Genomic DNA, 17,311 nt, shown 5'->3' with positions numbered 1-17,311 from the left:
TAACCGCCTGAGCCAATTCTGTTCTCGAAAACCCAAAATCGAACACGAAGCATTGATTGATGAGCAAGTTTACCACAATATGGAGGTGAGCATGTTTTTGGGCACTATTGCGGCTGAGGCTGGGCACTGTTGTTGTGAGCAGGTTTCCTCGGGGAGCTCAATTTAAGTGAGTATATAGGGGCTAGGGATAGGTGCCAAGACAAGTGGCGGATTATTTGTTATTTCTCGCGACGCGTTATTATCCTTTCTCTTGCTTCAAGTACCTCCCTTCCTTACTAATTAACTAGCAACCCAGGTCACAGAAGCAATGGGAAGGAAACGCTGTCGCACTGAAGTATACGACGATATACCTAATATATACCCGCCACGAAAAAAAGGTAGTTATATTAACACGCCGCGAAAGAATCGTATTATCGCTACTATTAAGGTCCTTAAGAGTAAAGTCCCTTAGAATATTGTTACCAAAAAGACTTATATTAGCGTACGCTCACTAGAGCGAGGAGATAAAGAGGTGAGAGTGAGATTATTTATTCTTTATTTAGTATATAGGCATACTACCTAAAACTACACCGTAGTCATGAAAGAGTAAAGGAAGTTAGCTAGTAAAGTACTTTTCCTAATTAATACCGAGTTTCAAGTAAGTGTCGGTAACCAAAGATACGTAAGTTAGCTTTACAACGAATATTTCCTAGATAAAGAAGTTAATTCGCCGTTAAGTTTGTCCTCCTGGCGGACTGCGACCTCGACGGAACCGGCAAGTTCAAGGTCGTAGATCTTTTCGTACCGCTTCCATGGCGACTCCCATACGGCCCGGTGTCGAAAATCCTCACCGAAGGGGCGGCCAGCTAGAGGCGACCAGCTGGAGATGACGCACAATTTTCAAGTTTGAATAAGATGAAAGAATATGATGCTGAAAGGGTGCAACGCATCGTCGGTCTCGTCCCGAAATCGTTGTAACTTTTGTTGTCTCACCAGTCTAAAATCTCAAAGCGAAGAGGAATTGACACTCTAGCCACTCATCAATGCAGCCCGCTGATCCTGGTCTCGGCCATGTATTTCTGACACTGTAGCATCATGTTCATCTGATCCGCCACCTCAGCTAGCCGTCCCAAGACCTGCTTGTTCCCATCCTTGAAGCCGTAGATCGTGTACTTGACACCCGTCTCCTTGCAGAAATTCTGCACCAGGGATTGGACTTTCCTCAGGTTATGTCTCGGGACCTGGGGAAACAAATGATGCACAGCCTGGAATTGCAGCCCCCCGTGAATGAAGTCCAGCCATTCCGGGCAGTCAACGTCCATGGTGGTCCGGAGTTGACGTTGCGGAAAAGACTCTGCGTCACCGAGATCGGCCGTTGGCATGGCCCAGTGTGACAGGGTGATTTGAATGTGCAAAGGCATCGTGATCATGTGCGAGAGCAAGACGAAAAGGATGCGAGTGGGCCAGTCCGGGAGTGTGAGCCAGACAATACCATAGCCGAACCAAAGCCAATAGCACACAATGAACGCGATCTCGGCGGGCCAAACCCAGGATGTGATGCGACTTTTTGGCCGAGGTGAAGTGAAGAGGTAATGCATGGAGAGCGCATAGAGATTAAAGCGTGCTACAGCCATGATCGGATAGTAGGTGTAGTACTGGTAAGCGACAGCAAAGTCGGCGACCTTGTCCCACACAAATGTGAAGTCATAGTAGGTGGAGCGGAGTGATTTGAAGAACGAAGGGCATGTGGCGAAGAGTGGCACGTTCTGGATATCTGGATCGTGCTCCTAGATGCTTGTTAGCAGGTGTTGATACACACGCCCTCACATACTAGTGGAGGAAAGGACGTGTAGTGTGTCAGGAGATTGAAACAAGAAGATTCTAGCGGACGTACTGGATGATTTGTGATGATGTGATGCACATTGTGGCTGGATTTCCACCATCCTATTGACAGCCCACAGCAGAAGTCGGCGATGAAGAGGCCAATGAGGTTGTCGGCGACGAAATTGTGGGTAATGCCCCGATGTCCTGCATCGTGGGCCGTGAACATGATCTGATGCTTTGAAGATTGTTAGAGCCACAGATGCGAGCGAGAAGGTCAATCTCACCCAGAATAGACCTAGGAAGGCTGCCGAGGTTAGATACCAGCCACAGTGTAGGGCGGTACAGAATAGGGCGAAGATGCTGAGGTATCTGGTCAACTCCTTCACATACTCGAAATACCTGCACCGGTACAGTCCATTATCTTTGACCTCTTGGTGAAGCTCCCGGTATGCTGACGAGATGGCTCTCTGGGTCGTTTCATCTAGCGAGGGATAGTCTCTCAGGCTGTCGTCGACTTCACCCTGCATGACTTTACCAATGTATGCCTCGGGTGTGATCAGGATCCGCGCTTTTCCGGAGCCGCGTTTCCGCCCGCTACCTGGGACTTGCAGAAGTCCATCCTCTTGCCCATCCAGGTCAGATCCAAGTGCGATTCTTTCCCGGAGTGCTTCGTCTCTAGCAGGGTCGATGTCAAGGGAGGTGGTGCGGGTGCACAGGGTCGAGGCATCGCTGAGGTCGTCTATGTCACTGGCGTCGTCGCTTGTGTTTTCGTCCGATGTCAATAGATGGACGCCCCCTCTGATAGGCGGGGTGAGGTTGGTCCAGTGTCCCACAATGAAGCCTATCCTGTAGCGATGCAAGGTGGCTAAGGTTGCGGTGGAGTGATAACTGTATTGAGGATAGTTCACTTGTCAGCAAATGACGCTGCATAAAGGCGACCGGAAGCCTCGGAAGGCTTGTTCAGCAAGGGCAAAAGACACAAATAAGACGCATGCTCCCTAAATTCAGGCCTGGAAATTTGTCTGTCCTCTTCTCCACGCTCTCGAAACCGGGGATGGGGGTTTGTGGCAGGAGGTGATTGGTTTTTACATATTGATCTCGTCGGTTGCATCTCTTCCCACCATGTGCATTATGGCAAGCTTGCCCCCCGGATGTTTGTCGAGCCAGCCATCCAATTGCAACACTCTGCCCTCTGAAATGACAATGTGCTTACCACTAGCAACCAACCGGCGAACGGCGGTTGCACTGAGGATTTGGTCACGGTCCATGGGTGGCCGATTGATGGATGGCCAGGGGCAGTCCGGAGTCGTCAAAGGTAGGAATAGGGACTCTGAACAGAGGTTGCGGTCGGGGGAGAGTGGGCGATGGTGAAGAGCAACTGCAATGCTGGCTTATTTATTGTCGTGGTTGAGATGTAAGTATCAAGGCAGCCTGCGCAGGTGGTCATGAGTAAACGGTGCAAACAGGCAGATCCAGCAGGAGTTCCGTGAGGGTGAACGAACCCCTTACTATTATTATTGACTTCGCCACGCATGCCCCCGATGGGAGTCGTCATTCGGCGCTACTCTGCGCAGCCTCCCAAACGTCGCTGCCTTGTTTTCGATGCTAGCAACGGCACAGGAATTCGAGGGGAGAATGACCACACGGGAACAAAACCTACACGGTCGCTTCGAGCCTTCGACGGACTCAATTCTCCACCAACTCGTCCCGAAGCACCCAATGGTTTCAAGGCAGCTTCCACATCAGCCCCTTCAGCGTCTTCCGCGTCGACAGCGTCTTCCACGCACGACCACCTCAACGTTTCAAGAGTCTACGTGGATGAGGCCGACCACATCTGCGTGTGAATATTTTCCCTCGTGGTCGGCTAAATGCCCGTATCTGCAACCTCGGCTGGAAGGGTGCCTGACTGGCAGATCATGGCTCGACGGGCCCGCGGGCACGGGTCGAAGTGGTCAGGACGCGCAGGAACCATCTGCGCTGCGAAGTCCTAAACCGCAGGCTAGCACGTGCATGTACACGCGTCCTGTTATAGCTCTTATTAAAGTTAATCGATTTCTATCGCTAAGTTAACCTTAGTAAGGTCGAGAAATTTGCAGTCTCACATTTCGCGCTTATATCCTTTGCACGGCACGCCTGGAGCCCAGTGCTAGTGCTTCTCGCATTGGCCCTTGCGCTTGCGGTGAGAATGGCATGCTCTGTAGGCGCGCTAGTAGCCGGCGGCTTTGACTGGCTGTTCCGTTGGTCATGGTCGCCCCGATGCCTTCGTTGTAGAGAAAGCGAACGGCGACAAAAGACTGGCCGGTGTACGCGTGAGTATAAGGTAAGAGATGGATTCGTCTACAAGAAAGGTGGCTGCTCATTTGACACTATCCCGGGCTGTCAACACAGATGTTGGTGCCGCAAAGTGATACCGGTCACGATTTGCTTCTCATACGAACAGAGGCAGACTGCTCCTTGCTTCCAGCATGGTTGACCTCGTATATGCTGACAACCCGGATATAGAAGAAAGGTCGGGATCATGAAAGGTAACTCCAGCCTTTGATGGATGTTCGAGTCAATCATACTGGCCACAGTCGTCCTTTGAAGCACTGTCAAACGATTCACTACATCGCCAATACTCAGTTCAGTCCAGGGTGGAATTTCCAGAACTATTTGCAGTGTGTGACAGCTCGACTGGAAGCAATAGGATTACATCAACGGTGACTCGAACTTGTCATGGCAAGCACTTTCCTCATGACTGGCGCGAATGCAACCATCGCAAGTTCTCCAACCCACACTGTGCTGGCCAGAGATTCACATCATCCTGTAATTTGCTCTACTATGCTTTCCGAATGATTCGTCACCACCATCTCCTTCTCTTCAATCGCTCGATCAATATTCTTCTTCTCTTCTTCCGAGGCGTGGGTCAGGTTCACCAAGACTTTCTCACCAAAGAGTTCGTTGACTTCCTCCAGCGACAGGCCAGCGGTCTGCTCATAGTCAGCTTCACGCAAAGCTTATTTCCAATTGTAACTTACTTCGGGCACGAAAAAGTACGTGAGAACTACTGCGAGTCCATCGGAAAGCCACAATTCAAGCAACCATCCGAGTGTGTTTCGATATCTCATTCTGTCTCGGTTATAACTTTTTGGCCTCGCCGTACAGTAGTCACCAACTCAACCAGCAAAATTAACTTGGTTTTGACGATCCTATTCAGGTGCGTTGCGGCCGATCGCCAGCCCAGCGAGATCATGCGACCTCCGGAGAGCCGGACACCGCCGTAACAGCGAGAAAGCATCCCCACCTCAGGCGCAACCTCGATCAGCACCTTAATCGCGACCGCCGTAAAATTAAAATTTAACACGGATTGAGCGTGTGGCCACGTGGGAACCACGACGGCGTCAAAGGATGCTGTCAGTCAGCGGGGTGGTCAACCGTGCGACGCGCCGCCCTACCTTGGCAGCGGTTCCGCGATCCCCTCGCTAGGGAAAGCACCTGCGCCAGCACATTTTTCAGTTTAGCATGCTCTAAGCCAACAGTATACTATACCTACAGTATATGTCAATGTTGCTTAGCCTTATTTATGCCCTCCCATAGAGGCCACTTCTTCATATTGACCTACTTGCCATGCCGGGCAACGCTGTGCGCCTGCAGTTACAGGCAGCTCGGATTCGTTCTGCTCGGCGCCTTGCTTTGCGGCTGCGTCCAGCTATACAACGGTCCCCAATTTCCTTGACTCCTCTATGAAAGCAGTCTATCACCTTGACATGGCTGAGAGAAGTGTTTCTCGATCGCGTGCCGATTCCGAGGCCTGGATGGGTCTCAATATACTTCAGCCTGGCCCTGGCAATTCATCCCCCCTTTCGACCCGAAAACCGGCGAGGAGAAAGCTGACACTAAGGGAGGAGTGCGACAGCCCTGATGGACGCAAATGCTGATTTGAAAGAAGAGACATGTCTTCGAGAGACCTGACTTGACGATTGATGCTGCTAGCGGAAGGAAGGGAGGCAGCGACATTTAAGCCTGCGGCGTCGGTATCACCTCCGGACCGCGGTGTTGTCTTCACTTTACTTGTGATGTAAGTATACTGTAGTTGCAACATGACACTGATAATCAGATCTAAAAGTGCCAGGAAAATAATTGGGCGTGAAGAGAAGCACTGACGTTGTGGTACTGTAGGTTGCGCGCAGGAGATGCAGATATTCATTTGCTGACCGCGGTTGGACTTGCGGGAACGTGTACGTTCCATCTTCTTCGACGGCCAGCCGAACGCAACCAATGCATTCAACGAACCACTAATGGCATCATGAGCGATTATCCTGATCTGGATGAATTATTCCGTGTCCAGTGGTCATCACAAAGGTCCTCGCAACACAATTCTCACTTCATCGGCACCGCCATAAGTGATGGAGAGGCGACTCGCATATCCCCCTCCTCAACCTATCATCAGGTTGAGAAGAACTCCGCAAGCGCCGAGCTAATGTCCACCTTTAAGCCAGGAGAAGTTTTCATTTCTGGAAGAGAAGGACTGGGATCCACAGGAGTCTTATTGGGAAGAACTGAGCCGTTCAGGGTACACCATTGAGTGGAAGGTGACATTGAACAACAAAGCACTCATTAAGGATACCGAATCCGATGTGGTCGTGTCTAGCGGCTGCTACTGGCCACGAGTTTCACAAGACCGGCTCGACCAGGGACTCCGTCGGAAGTTTAACGACCGACGATTGCGGCATGACGATACCACGGCGGTGGTCTCAGTCACCCAGCGGTCGACGCCTCCCTTCACTAAGCGATACGACGAGACGAAGTTCGACTGGGACACGATCGACAAGCGTTTGCTCGACTGGAGTCCATTTTTCCTGAATGGCAAACCCTCTGGGTAAATCTCGCGTTCATATTTATGGAGTCCAATGCGCAGTCGGCCAGTCAGTCGGCGAGAAGAGGTGACAAGAGGGGCTAAACATCGGCCAGCAGTCGTATGCCGGCGGAACGAGACCGAGAGCCGGAAAGAGAACGACAGGAAACAGGTCGACAGCCGACATGGAAGGATGTGTATCAGTTTATGCGTTGTCCGAAGCAGTTGTGTGATTCGGCTCCACACTGCTTGACTGACAAGGATGGGACCCATTACCCGATGAACGGGAAACATATGAGGACATATGTCGAGCATGCTTCTGAGCACGGAATACCAAAAACCCAAGATGACATCCCGCACGATCTTCGGCTCAAAGTGATTGCAGAGGCCCGCGAACGAATGGGGAAACAGGCTTCAAAGTCTGGCCTTGCTATGACCCCGATCCATATCACGAATGTACTGCCTAGTCATTCACTGCAGCCAAGAGGTGAGCCAGATGCCACCGTTTCTGATCGTTCCACAGGCGTACCCGCCCGTCAGCCATTAGAATTTCGGGACCTTCGTGACGTTGCGTAGTTAAATATCTAAATCTTTATTATAGATTTTTAGTATTAACTAGAGGTAATAGCCTTACGAGGTTATTACGTAATAGTAAAATAGTACTACTTAATTAGTCGGATAGTAACGATATATAGCGAAAGTAAACTAATTAGTCTACGGCTAATCCATAGCCGGGCTTATAACTAATAACTTGTATAACAATAATTTATGTATAATACTATCTTCTATTAATTAAACTATATAACTATCACGTATTATAGGTCGGAGCGACCTCGTTTACCTATTTACTATAGCGCGATTTACTCACTGATCGACGACCTCGTCGTCGCCTTAAACGGAGGTGTAACAAGCCGTCGTCAGACCAGTAAAATGGTGCCGGTAGCCACCGGGTATTCTTGCCGTTTGTCAGAATGCGAACAGCTAGGGTGCGAGTCGAGTATGCAGGTAACTCGTACCCGCTCTACAGGTGCATCAACAAGACGGCCTGTAGCCCACTTCGGCATCATGGGGTCGGGAAACACCGTGATGAAATCAGGAAAGCACCGCGACCAGATCGCCCGAACGGACAGGATTATTGGATTCGAGATGGAGGGGGCGGGCGTTTGGGACTATCTTCCGAGCATAGTCATCAAAGGAGTTTGCGACTATGCTGACAGCCACAAAAGGAAAGGGTGGCAATGGTATGCAACGGCTACGGCAGCAGCATGTACGAAAGCATTTCTGGTAGAATGGAGTGTGGAGGACACACCCACCTGTTCAGGTGAGCTTTCATGATTTGCTGTTCCAGTCAATCGATCAAAGCGTTGTTAAGTGCGTAACAAGATTACACGACAGCAGCTAAGTCTTATTTTTTTTCCAGAAGCGTTACCTGAGCCTGTTTTCTACGTACCCTTTGACCGAATCCCGGGTTTTGTTGGTCGCACCGATGAGCTGAAGCGTCTCCAAGAGCGAGCTTTCGACCCTGAAGGTCGTCGGATTGTGGCTCTGCTTGGCTTGGGGGGCATTGGCAAAAGTCGACTAGCCCTGGAGCTCTTATATCATGTTAAGTCCGAGCATCCGGATTACCAAACATTCTGGATACAGGCCTCAGATCAATTGACCTTCGAGAAAGATGTCCGCGAAATTGGAAAGAAGCTTGGAATTCCAGGGATTGAAGACGAAAAGGCTGACATCACGACCCTGGTAAAGCAGCGGCTCAGCAACTCACCGGCCGGAAGATGGCTCTTGATCCTCGAAAATGCTGACGACGAGTCTTTATGGCAGAAGAAGGTGCCTTCCGGAAATCGAAACTGCTCACTTGTGGATTGGTTTCCGAGCACGACCTATGGCTCTGTCCTGATCACCACTCGATCACGACGTGTGGCCAGTTATCTGGCCGGCAGAGAAGTGGTCGAATTGTCTGCAATGTCAGCAGACCAAGGCCGGTTGATATTCACGAAGATGCTGGAAAAGCCAGAACTGGCTGATGACCAGGACGCTACGTCGACTCTACTGGAGAAGCTCACATTCCTGCTACTTGCTATTGTCCAGGCTGGTTCATAAATGAACATGACACAGGAGACGGTAAATACCTACCTGGATTTGCTGGATGAACCCGAGGAGGAAGTGGTCAAGCTTCTCAGCGAAGGTTTTGGTGATCAGTCACGGTACGCTAACGCGGAGAATCCGGTCGCTTCAACGTGGCTCATCTCATTCGAGCAAATACGCAAAAACAATCCGGTGGCAGCACAGTTTCTTAGCTCTATGGCTTGTCTGCATGAAAAGAATATCCCCCTGTCTTTGCTGCCAGAAATCGACTCAAAGAAAGATGTAGTCGACGCGATGGCCACACTGAGGGGATACTCGTTTGTGACAAGGCAAACGCAGAATGGTGGTGACGACCATACCGAGGTGCTGTATGACATGCATCGACTTGTCCACCTTGCTGCTCGAAATTGGCTAAAAATGAACGGCACGCTTCCCGACTGGACGAAAGACTGTATCAGACGGATGTCGAAGCTCTTCCCGTCCGAAACTCATAAGTACAAAAGCATATGGACAATCTATCTCCCACACGCTCAGCGTCTCTGTCGAGAGAGATGTGTCGAAGATGTTATTGAGCGGGTCTGGTTACTCAACAAGATGGGTTCAAGCTTTAGGGACGAAGGGAAGTACAACGAAGCTGTTGAAGCATACACTGCTGTAGCAAGGTGGATGGAGCATAGATTCGGGGTCTCATACAAAGAGACTATGATGGCATATGGAGACCTCGGAATTGCGTTATCATGGCAGGGAGATCTTTCTGCCGCGGAATTGCATCTCGGAAAGACGCTCAGTTGGACGGTCAACACTCTGGGCAAGGAGAATCGCGAGGCGTTGTCCCAGATGGACGCTCTGGCTTTCGTGCTCCAGCAGAAAGGAGATCGAAAGGAGGCCGAGGAGATGTTCGATGAAGTACTGCAAATCACAGAAAAGGTGTATGGCAAGACGGATGGCTGCACCTTAGACACCATGAACAACCTTGCAAGCCTTCTTACCTCGAAGGGTAACTACTTCGAAGCAGAGAAGATTCAGCGAGAAGCATTACACTTGAGGGTAACTACCTGCGTTCAGAGTCACCCAGACACACTGGTCATTGTCATCAACCTAGCATTCACGCTCAGATCGCAAGGAAACTATCGTGAGGCCGAGAAATTGCTTCGAGAAGCGACAATTACTCTGGAGAAGGTACGTGGTAAGAGTCATCCTCACACATTGGATGGTAGAGAGCAATTAGCAGCAGTGCTCCACAGAGTCGGCAAATACTCCGAAGCTGAGAATATCTGTCGAGAATTGCTGGATTTGCAAGAGACTCTTGGTAAAAGCCATCCAATAACCATCGATGCTATGGAAAGCCTGGCAGAAGTCCTCATCAAGCAGGGCAACGACTCAGAGGCCGAAAGTATCCTTCGGGAAGTGGTGGAGTCACGAGCAACGACACTTGGTATAAGCCGGCCAATAATCATCGATGCTATGGAAAGCCTGGCAGAAGTCCTCATCAAGCAGGGCAACGACTCAGAGGCCGATAGTATCCGACGAGAGGTGCGGGATTTACAAGCGAACTCACAAGGCAAGGACCCCATCCGTACACTGAGTACTCCAAGCGGCATCGCCAGCCTCCCCAGAGTGCAGGAAGAACACTTCGAGGTGGAAACAACATCCCAAAATGCCAGGAAGAAGGTATGGATTGACCGGGGTGCTCACAAGATACGGATTACTCTAAAAAGTGAGACTTCAGAGGCTGCAATGACGGATGTCACCAAGGTGTTGAGGAGCCAGAAGGACTGAGCGTTGATCAAAGCCAGCGGAAGAAGACCGACCGGGCTGAAGATAGCAATGACGTCCTTACTGTATGAAACTAGGGGGCTGCTTTGACATACGACGAGCTGAAGTCTAGGTCAGTCGATGGCGGCGCGGCCAATGGTCCCATACGCTAGTGCGAGGACAGCCAATGTTTGTAGACACGGTGAAAGAAGCACGGTCTCGTTGTTCAAGTAATAGGTCCTGATGATTCCAAATTCATTCTCGAAAGTGACAGGAGTCATGCGAGTAGGTTCTCAGCCTCATTGGCCTCATGGGCGAGGCTAAACTGGGACCAGTGATCAACCTAAAAAGGGACTGTCTGCCATGCACTGTGTAACGGTGCCCCTACAGCCTTGCCAACCTTTATTTCCACTTCGGCGAATCCACCTCACCTTGTACACATCGCTCCCTACGTACTAATATCCTGGCCGCCGTGCTGGTCACACTGCCCGGGGATTGTGAGGTCAAGAATCCATCGCAACAGCCGCAGCCCCAACGATCGTGCCCAAAATCAACACCGCCGTCCGGACACTGTTATGCCACTGCCAACGCCTGACCAGTTCGACTGTGCTGTACTTCGCGTCGAGCTCGACGCTACGCTTCTCGTTGAACGCGTACGTCAACGCCATGACGTTAATGCCAGGGCCTGCGAGACGATGTGCTCGTCTTGCTAGAGCGCCATTGGTGCGGCGGAGAAATGTGAGTGCGTAGGGTACGCCGGAGGCGTTGGTTATGGCGGCTATGATGTACAGGTACCGCAACAGCGTGGCTGTCTCATGTCAGTACAAGCCCGAGCAAAAACGCAAGTAACCCTGTCAGAACGCTATGGTGACGGTGCGGTAGGTCGACGGATGGCCGGGTCGAGATTCAGACTTACATTCATCGTGCAGGTAAGCTAGATATCCGAATGACAGGCCGTTGATCAGGCATAGTGGTCGGGAGATCTTCGTGGTCAGAGAAATGGGAACTCCGAGGGTTGGTTCTGGGGCTTACGTAAAAACCACGTAGGTACTGTTCACGCCATTGTTTGGCGAGGAGGGCTTCGGGAGCGAGGAGGATTGTTGGGACTGCTGCGTGGGAGAGTGCCCATGTGTATCCTCCAATTCAATCAGTATGCGGAATGGGAAGAGTCTGAGAGGATGTACCAGCGAAGACGCCTGACGAGGCGAGGCCCGCGGCTTTAGCGAGGATGGTGATATCCATATTTGGGTTTGCCGCTTGAACGGTTCCGGTGGTGGAGGACTTTGGACCAAGTACAAGCGGATGCTGGTATGTTGTAAGTTTATGTCTGGATGATTGATATGTTCACGAGGTCGATGCAAGACGGATGTCGAAGTTCAGGAGTATTGAGGGAAGCTGACGAGTCAAGCTAAGTGTATTGGGCCCCATTTCCCTATCCACTTCTACAGTAACTTACTTGACCTCTTGTAAGGCGGGACGCCTAATCAAAGGTCTATCCTTAGCGAATACGTTAAACCTGGAAAGTATGCGCTTGTGTTTACCTCGACTCGAGACATATCAGCTCGGGACATCTTATGCCCAAGCACTCAGCTTTTCTACAAGCTTCAACATTGGACTTCTCCATCTGTCTGGCCGCATGCGATATGCGGTCCAGCGTGACCTGGATCCGCAGTCAGGTTTCATGCATTGGGGCCATCCGCACGGCGCAATGTCTGCCCGTCACGATCTTGAACTGTACATCAGTCCAAACCAAGGAGGTACGACGAGGACCGTCGCATCAACGCATGCTTCGCGATGGTCGGAGAAGCGGACGCGCGGTGATGTTCGCCATCAAGCAACATATTCCTGGCTTGCTGAAGCGACAATGCTCGCACAAGGATATGGTCCCAGCACGAATGTCTATAAGTGCCAGCCTCGGAAGTGACTTCGATACCTTGAGCGCTGCCATGATGCCGAATACTCCATTTCCATATACCCTCTGTCAGTGGGTTGTGAGACGGATCGGGCTGATCCTGGATGCTGGATGCTGGATAGTCCTAGGTGGATGTTTTGAAAGTTGAGCATCATTTGGGAATGTGAGCACTGCCATAGACTCTGCAAACAGTCTCGATGATGATCGTTCAGTCATAGAGTCCTTGACCGTCGCTGCGTCCCCATAACTTCACAGTCCTGTCGTGACCACTGCTGGCAATCCATTTGGCATCATTAGTGACATCCACGCTGAGGACGTTTCCCGAATGTCCACTCAACTGCTTCGCCAGTGTCCAATCATCAGCCGAGTAAATATTGACGTTCTTGTCAAAGCCTCCAGAAACGAAGAAAGTGCCGGCCTTTCGAGGGTTGTGTTCCTGTCTCACACCAGATGACTCCACCAATGAAGAAACGTCAGCGTCCATACCCTTGAACCACCTCAAGTCAGACACGTTTCCATTATGAGCACCTATGCCACCATGTTGTTTGACTTGTCGAATATCCCAACACTTGACCCAGCCATCACCGGAACCGGACAGTACTCGATAACCGTCAGTGCCCCAGTCGAGCGTATATATCTCGCGAACATGGCCATCCAATATCATGATCGTGCGTCCGGTTCGTAGATCCCATATCCGCCCCATACTGTCAAACCCTCCACTTGCTAGTAGTGACCCGTCGCTATTGAAGCTGACGGTAAACACTTGTCTTGAGTGGCCCTCCTGTAGTAACAGCTCGGCGGTAGTCTCAACATCCCACAGTCTCCACGTGGTGTCGAATGATGCCGAAGCCAGATATTTGCCAGAAGGATGAAATTCCACACGACAGACACGATCGGTATGACCTTGTAAAGTCGATATGGGCGTCTCTTTGTTGAGAGACCAAAGGTGGATGTCGCTCGCGCCGCCTTGTCCGCCAGCACCGCTGGCGAGGTTCAGAGCGTCGGGCGAAACATTCGAGGAAGGCAGAGTCGCGCCAGGGTACCAAGCGATACCACCAACGATTCCCGTATGACCTCTCAAGGTGACTTTCTCGTCCAGGTTCGGTACATCGAGCAATTTGATTCCTCCTGCCCAATTACCGGCAGCAATGATCTCACCATTTGGCGCAAACCGTGTTATGCTGACTGGCCGCTCACCTGCGATTTGTGTACCGAACAACTCGAAGTCCTGCAGCTTTTCTTTGATTTCTTTGCGATGTTTGACATGTGTTCGAAGCGGGATCGTGGAGTCTTCCCTTTGTCGCATAATCCTGGACTTCGCTTTCGGTAACGAATATTTGGCGACGGTTCTCCTCGCCTCGAGAAGTTCGGGCACGCCCTCTGTATAGAATTCTTCTTCCTGATCCGCCTCCTCCTGACCGGCTTCCTGCATCTGAACATCGCTAACGATGCCATCTTGGCCTGCAGCCTCCTCCTGATCCAAGATTATCAATTTCAGTCGATCTCTTCTCTCCGCTGGTCCTTCGCCGAAAAGAGTAATCGGATGCCCGAGCTCACGTAGCCGTGCTCTGACTTTTCCGTCATCTGTAGGTACCGCTAGCTGGGCAAGTCTTCGTTTGCGGTCGAATTGTGAAAGTATGGCGGACGCTTTTTCGGGGGCCACACCGTCGGCACCAGCGGACATATCATAGTTGCGGTCGATGGGAATGCTGGCCAGATCCAAGCCCATCTCTACATCCTATTCTCAGCCATGACCGTCAGTCTTCCATGCCCACTCATAATGCTCGATGTTCGGGAGGTTCGGGGCCTTCCAGGAGGTTGTAAACACACAGGCAAACCACCAGTGATTGGTCTGGGGAGACTTACCTCGCGTGCCTCCTCCACATATGCCTTGCGCGCGGGATTCATCATGTTGGCGGGCGGTGATGGTGGGTGGTGAGTAGGGTCGGTGAGGGAGGAGGTGAAGTTTCCCTCTATCTCGCGTCCATGAATCTTCTCAGCCGCCCCGGGGGTGAATACCGTCGATCGACACAATTCTCAGAGATTTGCTAGTGGTAGGGCACTCGTTCCTGGTTGAACCGAAGCGACAGATAAATTTCTTGCCAAGGCCTGGAGAAGCGCTGCGGCTGCGGGTGTTTTCTCTGTTTCTCAAACTTCGTCATTGTTGCAGGGGGCTTTCAAAGGGACCTCTCACATTCACACGCCTCTTCGCTTCTTCACGATTGTCGATCTATCTCAAACTCTCGTCACGATCTCTTATACGCGTCCCGTCCAATTCACCGAATGAGTCTACATAGTTACCACCATCTTTCGCCTCTGACTAATGCCGGCCACTTCGACACTCCCTCAACAAGTCATCCGTCGAATCTGCATTGTAGACTCGTGACCTCACACCATTCCCATCACGCCTACTAAAACCTCGGCGCGTGTTCACCATGGCTGCCGCTGCTTCACCGGCTGAGATGATCCCTCAGCTTGAAGCAGCGCGTAAAGTCGCCCTTGCAGACCCTCAAGTGTACAATCAAGTTCTGCCCGGAATCCTGCCTATCATCGGCCCTAATGCGCACCTCGAAGTACGAAGATGGGGTGCAGATTTCCTCGCCGAAGCATTCGCAAGCCCGTCAATGCCGACGCCGCAGAAAGAGCAATTGTCCTCGGAGGTGATACCAAGTCTACGGGCCATGCTGGAGATGCCTGGGCAGGACATGGAAGTAATAAAGAGCGTGGTGCAAGCAGCAGCTAGTCTATACCCACTGGTCTTCAGAAGAGTGTACGTGAATGTCCATGTGGGATAAGATCCCATGTCTAGGTCGAAGAGCAGTATGCCTGACACTTGTTTCTAGCATTTCGCGGCCAAACGACGGAGCACTGTGGCCGGATATGAACAGTATGAAGTTTAACATTCTCCAGCGCATGGATTCTGCTCCAGTCGCAATCAGAATATGTTGCATCAAGTTTGTGCAGAAGGTTGTGCAGGTAGAAACACCAGGAGTCATTTCAGATCCTCGAGTGAGTGGCACGGGTACTCTGCACAAGTCACTGTTCAAGCTAATACCATCCAGCGTCCCGATCAAAACGAGATATCCATAGCCCTGGTCCCGAGAACGCATCCATTCCTACAATTACCGAACCTGGAGGCAGAAGCATCTGGCTTGTTAGACAGACTGCTGGGTGTCTTTCAGGAATCCACTATGTACGCCAGACCCCTCAATGTCATGCCCATGTGAGACTGACTCAATACAGGGATCCCATTGTTATTGATGCCACGCTGAACTGCTTAGCCGTCCTTATTCGAACCAGACCTCCAATATCGACCAAGATTGTTTCTGCCATCTTGAACTTCAACCCTATCAAGCAAGTCAATTCACCAATAACTCCTCGAGATATTGTCATTGTACGATCCATGGAAAGAACAACAAGAGCCCTTTTGCGATGGGTTTTACGGACGTGTCCGAACCATCCGCTTGAGCAGAAGATCCAGGCATATCTGATGCGTTTACAGCAGTCACGCGCAACAATGTTCATGGAATCAACAGCCCAGAAACGTCCAGCCGAACCCACTGACGGCTTGGACGATGCAAAGAGGCAGAAGCTGACAGGAGGACCACGCAAATTCCCACCCATGCCACCACCACCCAACTCCTTCGCCCACCTGTTCACTCTTACAGATGACCCCAGCCTACAACAATTCGACGTAACTCTCCTCCCTGCCGATATAGTCAGTACAGTCACAGCTGTTTTTCTACAGCACGTGGACTCGAACTCGCTGGATGAAGCGATAAATGCAGTTCGAGCCAGGTATCATCACCTACAAAAGGTCACCCAGCCCACACCTATACCCGATATACCGATGATGGGTCCGACCGGGATCGACGACGACGATGACTACGACCCAGAGTTTGTGTCCAGCCCTGATCTTATGGTTGTTCCCAGCAGCACGGATAAAGCTCTTGAGGAACTTGCTCAACCAGTCCTTGATCTGGGGCCTTTCGAACTACCAAAACCTCCTCCTCTGACCGGCGCGGAAGTGGCCACGCTATCTGATCAAACCGTCAGTCACGTCTTCCAGTTAGTCACTTCGCTGGAAGCTGCTGGACAATCACATGCAAAGCAGAAATTGGGCTTCAATCGTCTCGCCGCTAGTACTAATGATCGCGATTCCTGGATCACCATCCTCATGCGCCTTGCAACCAGAGCACCAGCTGGTCTGGATGATGTCGCACACTCATTAACCGACTACGACTCGCCAAGCAGTGTTGTCAAATTAGAGGATATCGAAGCACCCAACGTTGCCAACCGTATCAGGCAGACGATCTTCATGTATATTCTGGACGACTTCCGCGCACGTCTCAACATTGCCATATCGTGGCTGAATGAAGAGTGGTACGCGGACAAGTTGATCGCAAAGACACATCCAGAGCTCAAACATTTGCCCAATTACAGCCGCTGGGTAGGCCGTCTCCTCGATCGACTCCTACCATATCTGGACGCTAGGGACAAGAACTTGCTGATCCGATTTTTGTCTGAAATTCCGGCAATCGATCGCGAAGTCTTGGACAGAGTCAAGACTCTAGCAAGCGATCCCGAAAGACTCAGCATGTGTATCCTGTCGATGCAGTATCTGTTGATGCTGCGTCCTCCAGTCCGGGATGTTGTCCTGGACACCATTGAAAGTATCTGGCATGAGGGAGACGCACAGGCGAAGAACGTAACAGCGAAGGTTCTGACCAAATGGAGGCCCGGTTGGAATCAAGATGTCAAGAAGGACGAGACCGAGCTCAAAGACGAGGCACAGGTGAATGGTGTAAAATCCCCGCCCAGTGTGAAAGCAGAGACTGTTGACCCGAGGAAGAGAAATGTCCGGATGGCCGTCACTGCAGGCGATGGTTCATAAATGATCATCTCCAGGCCTCGAATTG

At 51.2% G+C, this 17,311-nt stretch overlaps 9 protein-coding genes across 9 annotated transcripts; 5 read left to right on the top strand and 4 right to left on the bottom strand.

Moving 5' to 3' along the window:
• Positions 1-756: 756 nt before the first annotated feature.
• On the bottom strand, positions 757-3,071 carry EDD37DRAFT_677378 (delta-9 acyl-CoA desaturase; the record flags this gene model as incomplete). Its single annotated transcript, XM_062819606.1, has 4 exons — positions 757-1,766; positions 1,874-2,038; positions 2,088-2,691; positions 2,893-3,071. The coding sequence occupies 4 exons, from the start codon at positions 3,069-3,071 to the stop codon at positions 1,020-1,022; spliced, it is 1,695 nt and encodes a 564-aa protein (XP_062673384.1). The 3' UTR covers positions 757-1,019.
• A 1,327-nt stretch (positions 3,072-4,398) lies between these two features.
• EDD37DRAFT_263319 (uncharacterized protein) lies at positions 4,399-5,340 on the bottom strand. Its single transcript, XM_062810861.1, has 2 exons — positions 4,821-5,340; positions 4,399-4,772 (listed from the first exon to the last, which is right to left on the bottom strand). Exons 1-2 carry the CDS (start codon positions 4,908-4,910, stop codon positions 4,602-4,604), a joined length of 261 nt encoding a protein of 86 aa, XP_062673383.1. The 5' UTR covers positions 4,911-5,340; the 3' UTR covers positions 4,399-4,601.
• On the top strand, positions 5,327-6,403 carry EDD37DRAFT_263352 (uncharacterized protein). Its single transcript, XM_062810862.1, has 2 exons — positions 5,327-5,860; positions 5,962-6,403. Exons 1-2 carry the CDS (start codon positions 5,766-5,768, stop codon positions 6,365-6,367), a joined length of 501 nt encoding a protein of 166 aa, XP_062673382.1. The 5' UTR covers positions 5,327-5,765; the 3' UTR covers positions 6,368-6,403.
• Positions 6,404-6,760: 357 nt separating this feature from the next.
• Positions 6,761-7,213, top strand: EDD37DRAFT_606305 (uncharacterized protein; the record flags this gene model as incomplete). The annotated part of the gene is made up of 1 exon (XM_062814872.1): positions 6,761-7,213. The coding sequence occupies one exon, from the start codon at positions 6,761-6,763 to the stop codon at positions 7,211-7,213; it is 453 nt and encodes a 150-aa protein (XP_062673381.1).
• A 395-nt stretch (positions 7,214-7,608) lies between these two features.
• Positions 7,609-10,504, top strand: EDD37DRAFT_691863 (uncharacterized protein; the record flags this gene model as incomplete). Its single annotated transcript, XM_062820029.1, has 6 exons — positions 7,609-7,642; positions 7,665-7,878; positions 7,899-7,958; positions 7,986-8,008; positions 8,058-8,722; positions 8,756-10,504. The coding sequence occupies 6 exons, from the start codon at positions 7,609-7,611 to the stop codon at positions 10,502-10,504; spliced, it is 2,745 nt and encodes a 914-aa protein (XP_062673380.1).
• Positions 10,505-10,983: 479 nt separating this feature from the next.
• On the bottom strand, positions 10,984-11,722 carry EDD37DRAFT_647165 (uncharacterized protein; the record flags this gene model as incomplete). Its single annotated transcript, XM_062817829.1, has 4 exons — positions 10,984-11,288; positions 11,397-11,463; positions 11,513-11,616; positions 11,665-11,722. 4 exons carry the CDS (start codon positions 11,720-11,722, stop codon positions 10,984-10,986), a joined length of 534 nt encoding a protein of 177 aa, XP_062673379.1.
• Positions 11,723-11,857: 135 nt separating this feature from the next.
• On the top strand, positions 11,858-12,590 carry EDD37DRAFT_263138 (uncharacterized protein). Its single transcript, XM_062810858.1, has one exon. The coding sequence runs from the start codon at positions 12,055-12,057 to the stop codon at positions 12,538-12,540; it is 486 nt and encodes a 161-aa protein (XP_062673378.1). The 5' UTR covers positions 11,858-12,054; the 3' UTR covers positions 12,541-12,590.
• On the bottom strand, positions 12,503-14,493 carry EDD37DRAFT_263157 (pre-mRNA-processing factor 4). The gene has a single exon (XM_062810859.1). It carries the CDS (start codon positions 14,119-14,121, stop codon positions 12,601-12,603), a length of 1,521 nt encoding a protein of 506 aa, XP_062673377.1. The 5' UTR covers positions 14,122-14,493; the 3' UTR covers positions 12,503-12,600.
• Positions 14,494-14,827: 334 nt separating this feature from the next.
• Positions 14,828-17,286, top strand: EDD37DRAFT_559837 (symplekin; the record flags this gene model as incomplete). Its single annotated transcript, XM_062813819.1, has 4 exons — positions 14,828-15,162; positions 15,236-15,401; positions 15,455-15,585; positions 15,636-17,286. 4 exons carry the CDS (start codon positions 14,828-14,830, stop codon positions 17,284-17,286), a joined length of 2,283 nt encoding a protein of 760 aa, XP_062673376.1.
• Between the last annotated feature and the right edge of the window lie 25 nt (positions 17,287-17,311).

The sequence above is a fragment of the Exophiala viscosa genome (assembly GCF_022695815.1).
Source record: "Exophiala viscosa unplaced genomic scaffold EDD37scaffold_2, whole genome shotgun sequence".
Lineage (NCBI taxonomy): Eukaryota > Fungi > Ascomycota > Eurotiomycetes > Chaetothyriales > Herpotrichiellaceae > Exophiala > Exophiala viscosa.
Note: the sequence above shows the minus strand (reverse complement) of the source record. Positions and strands in the feature narration are given on the sequence as shown.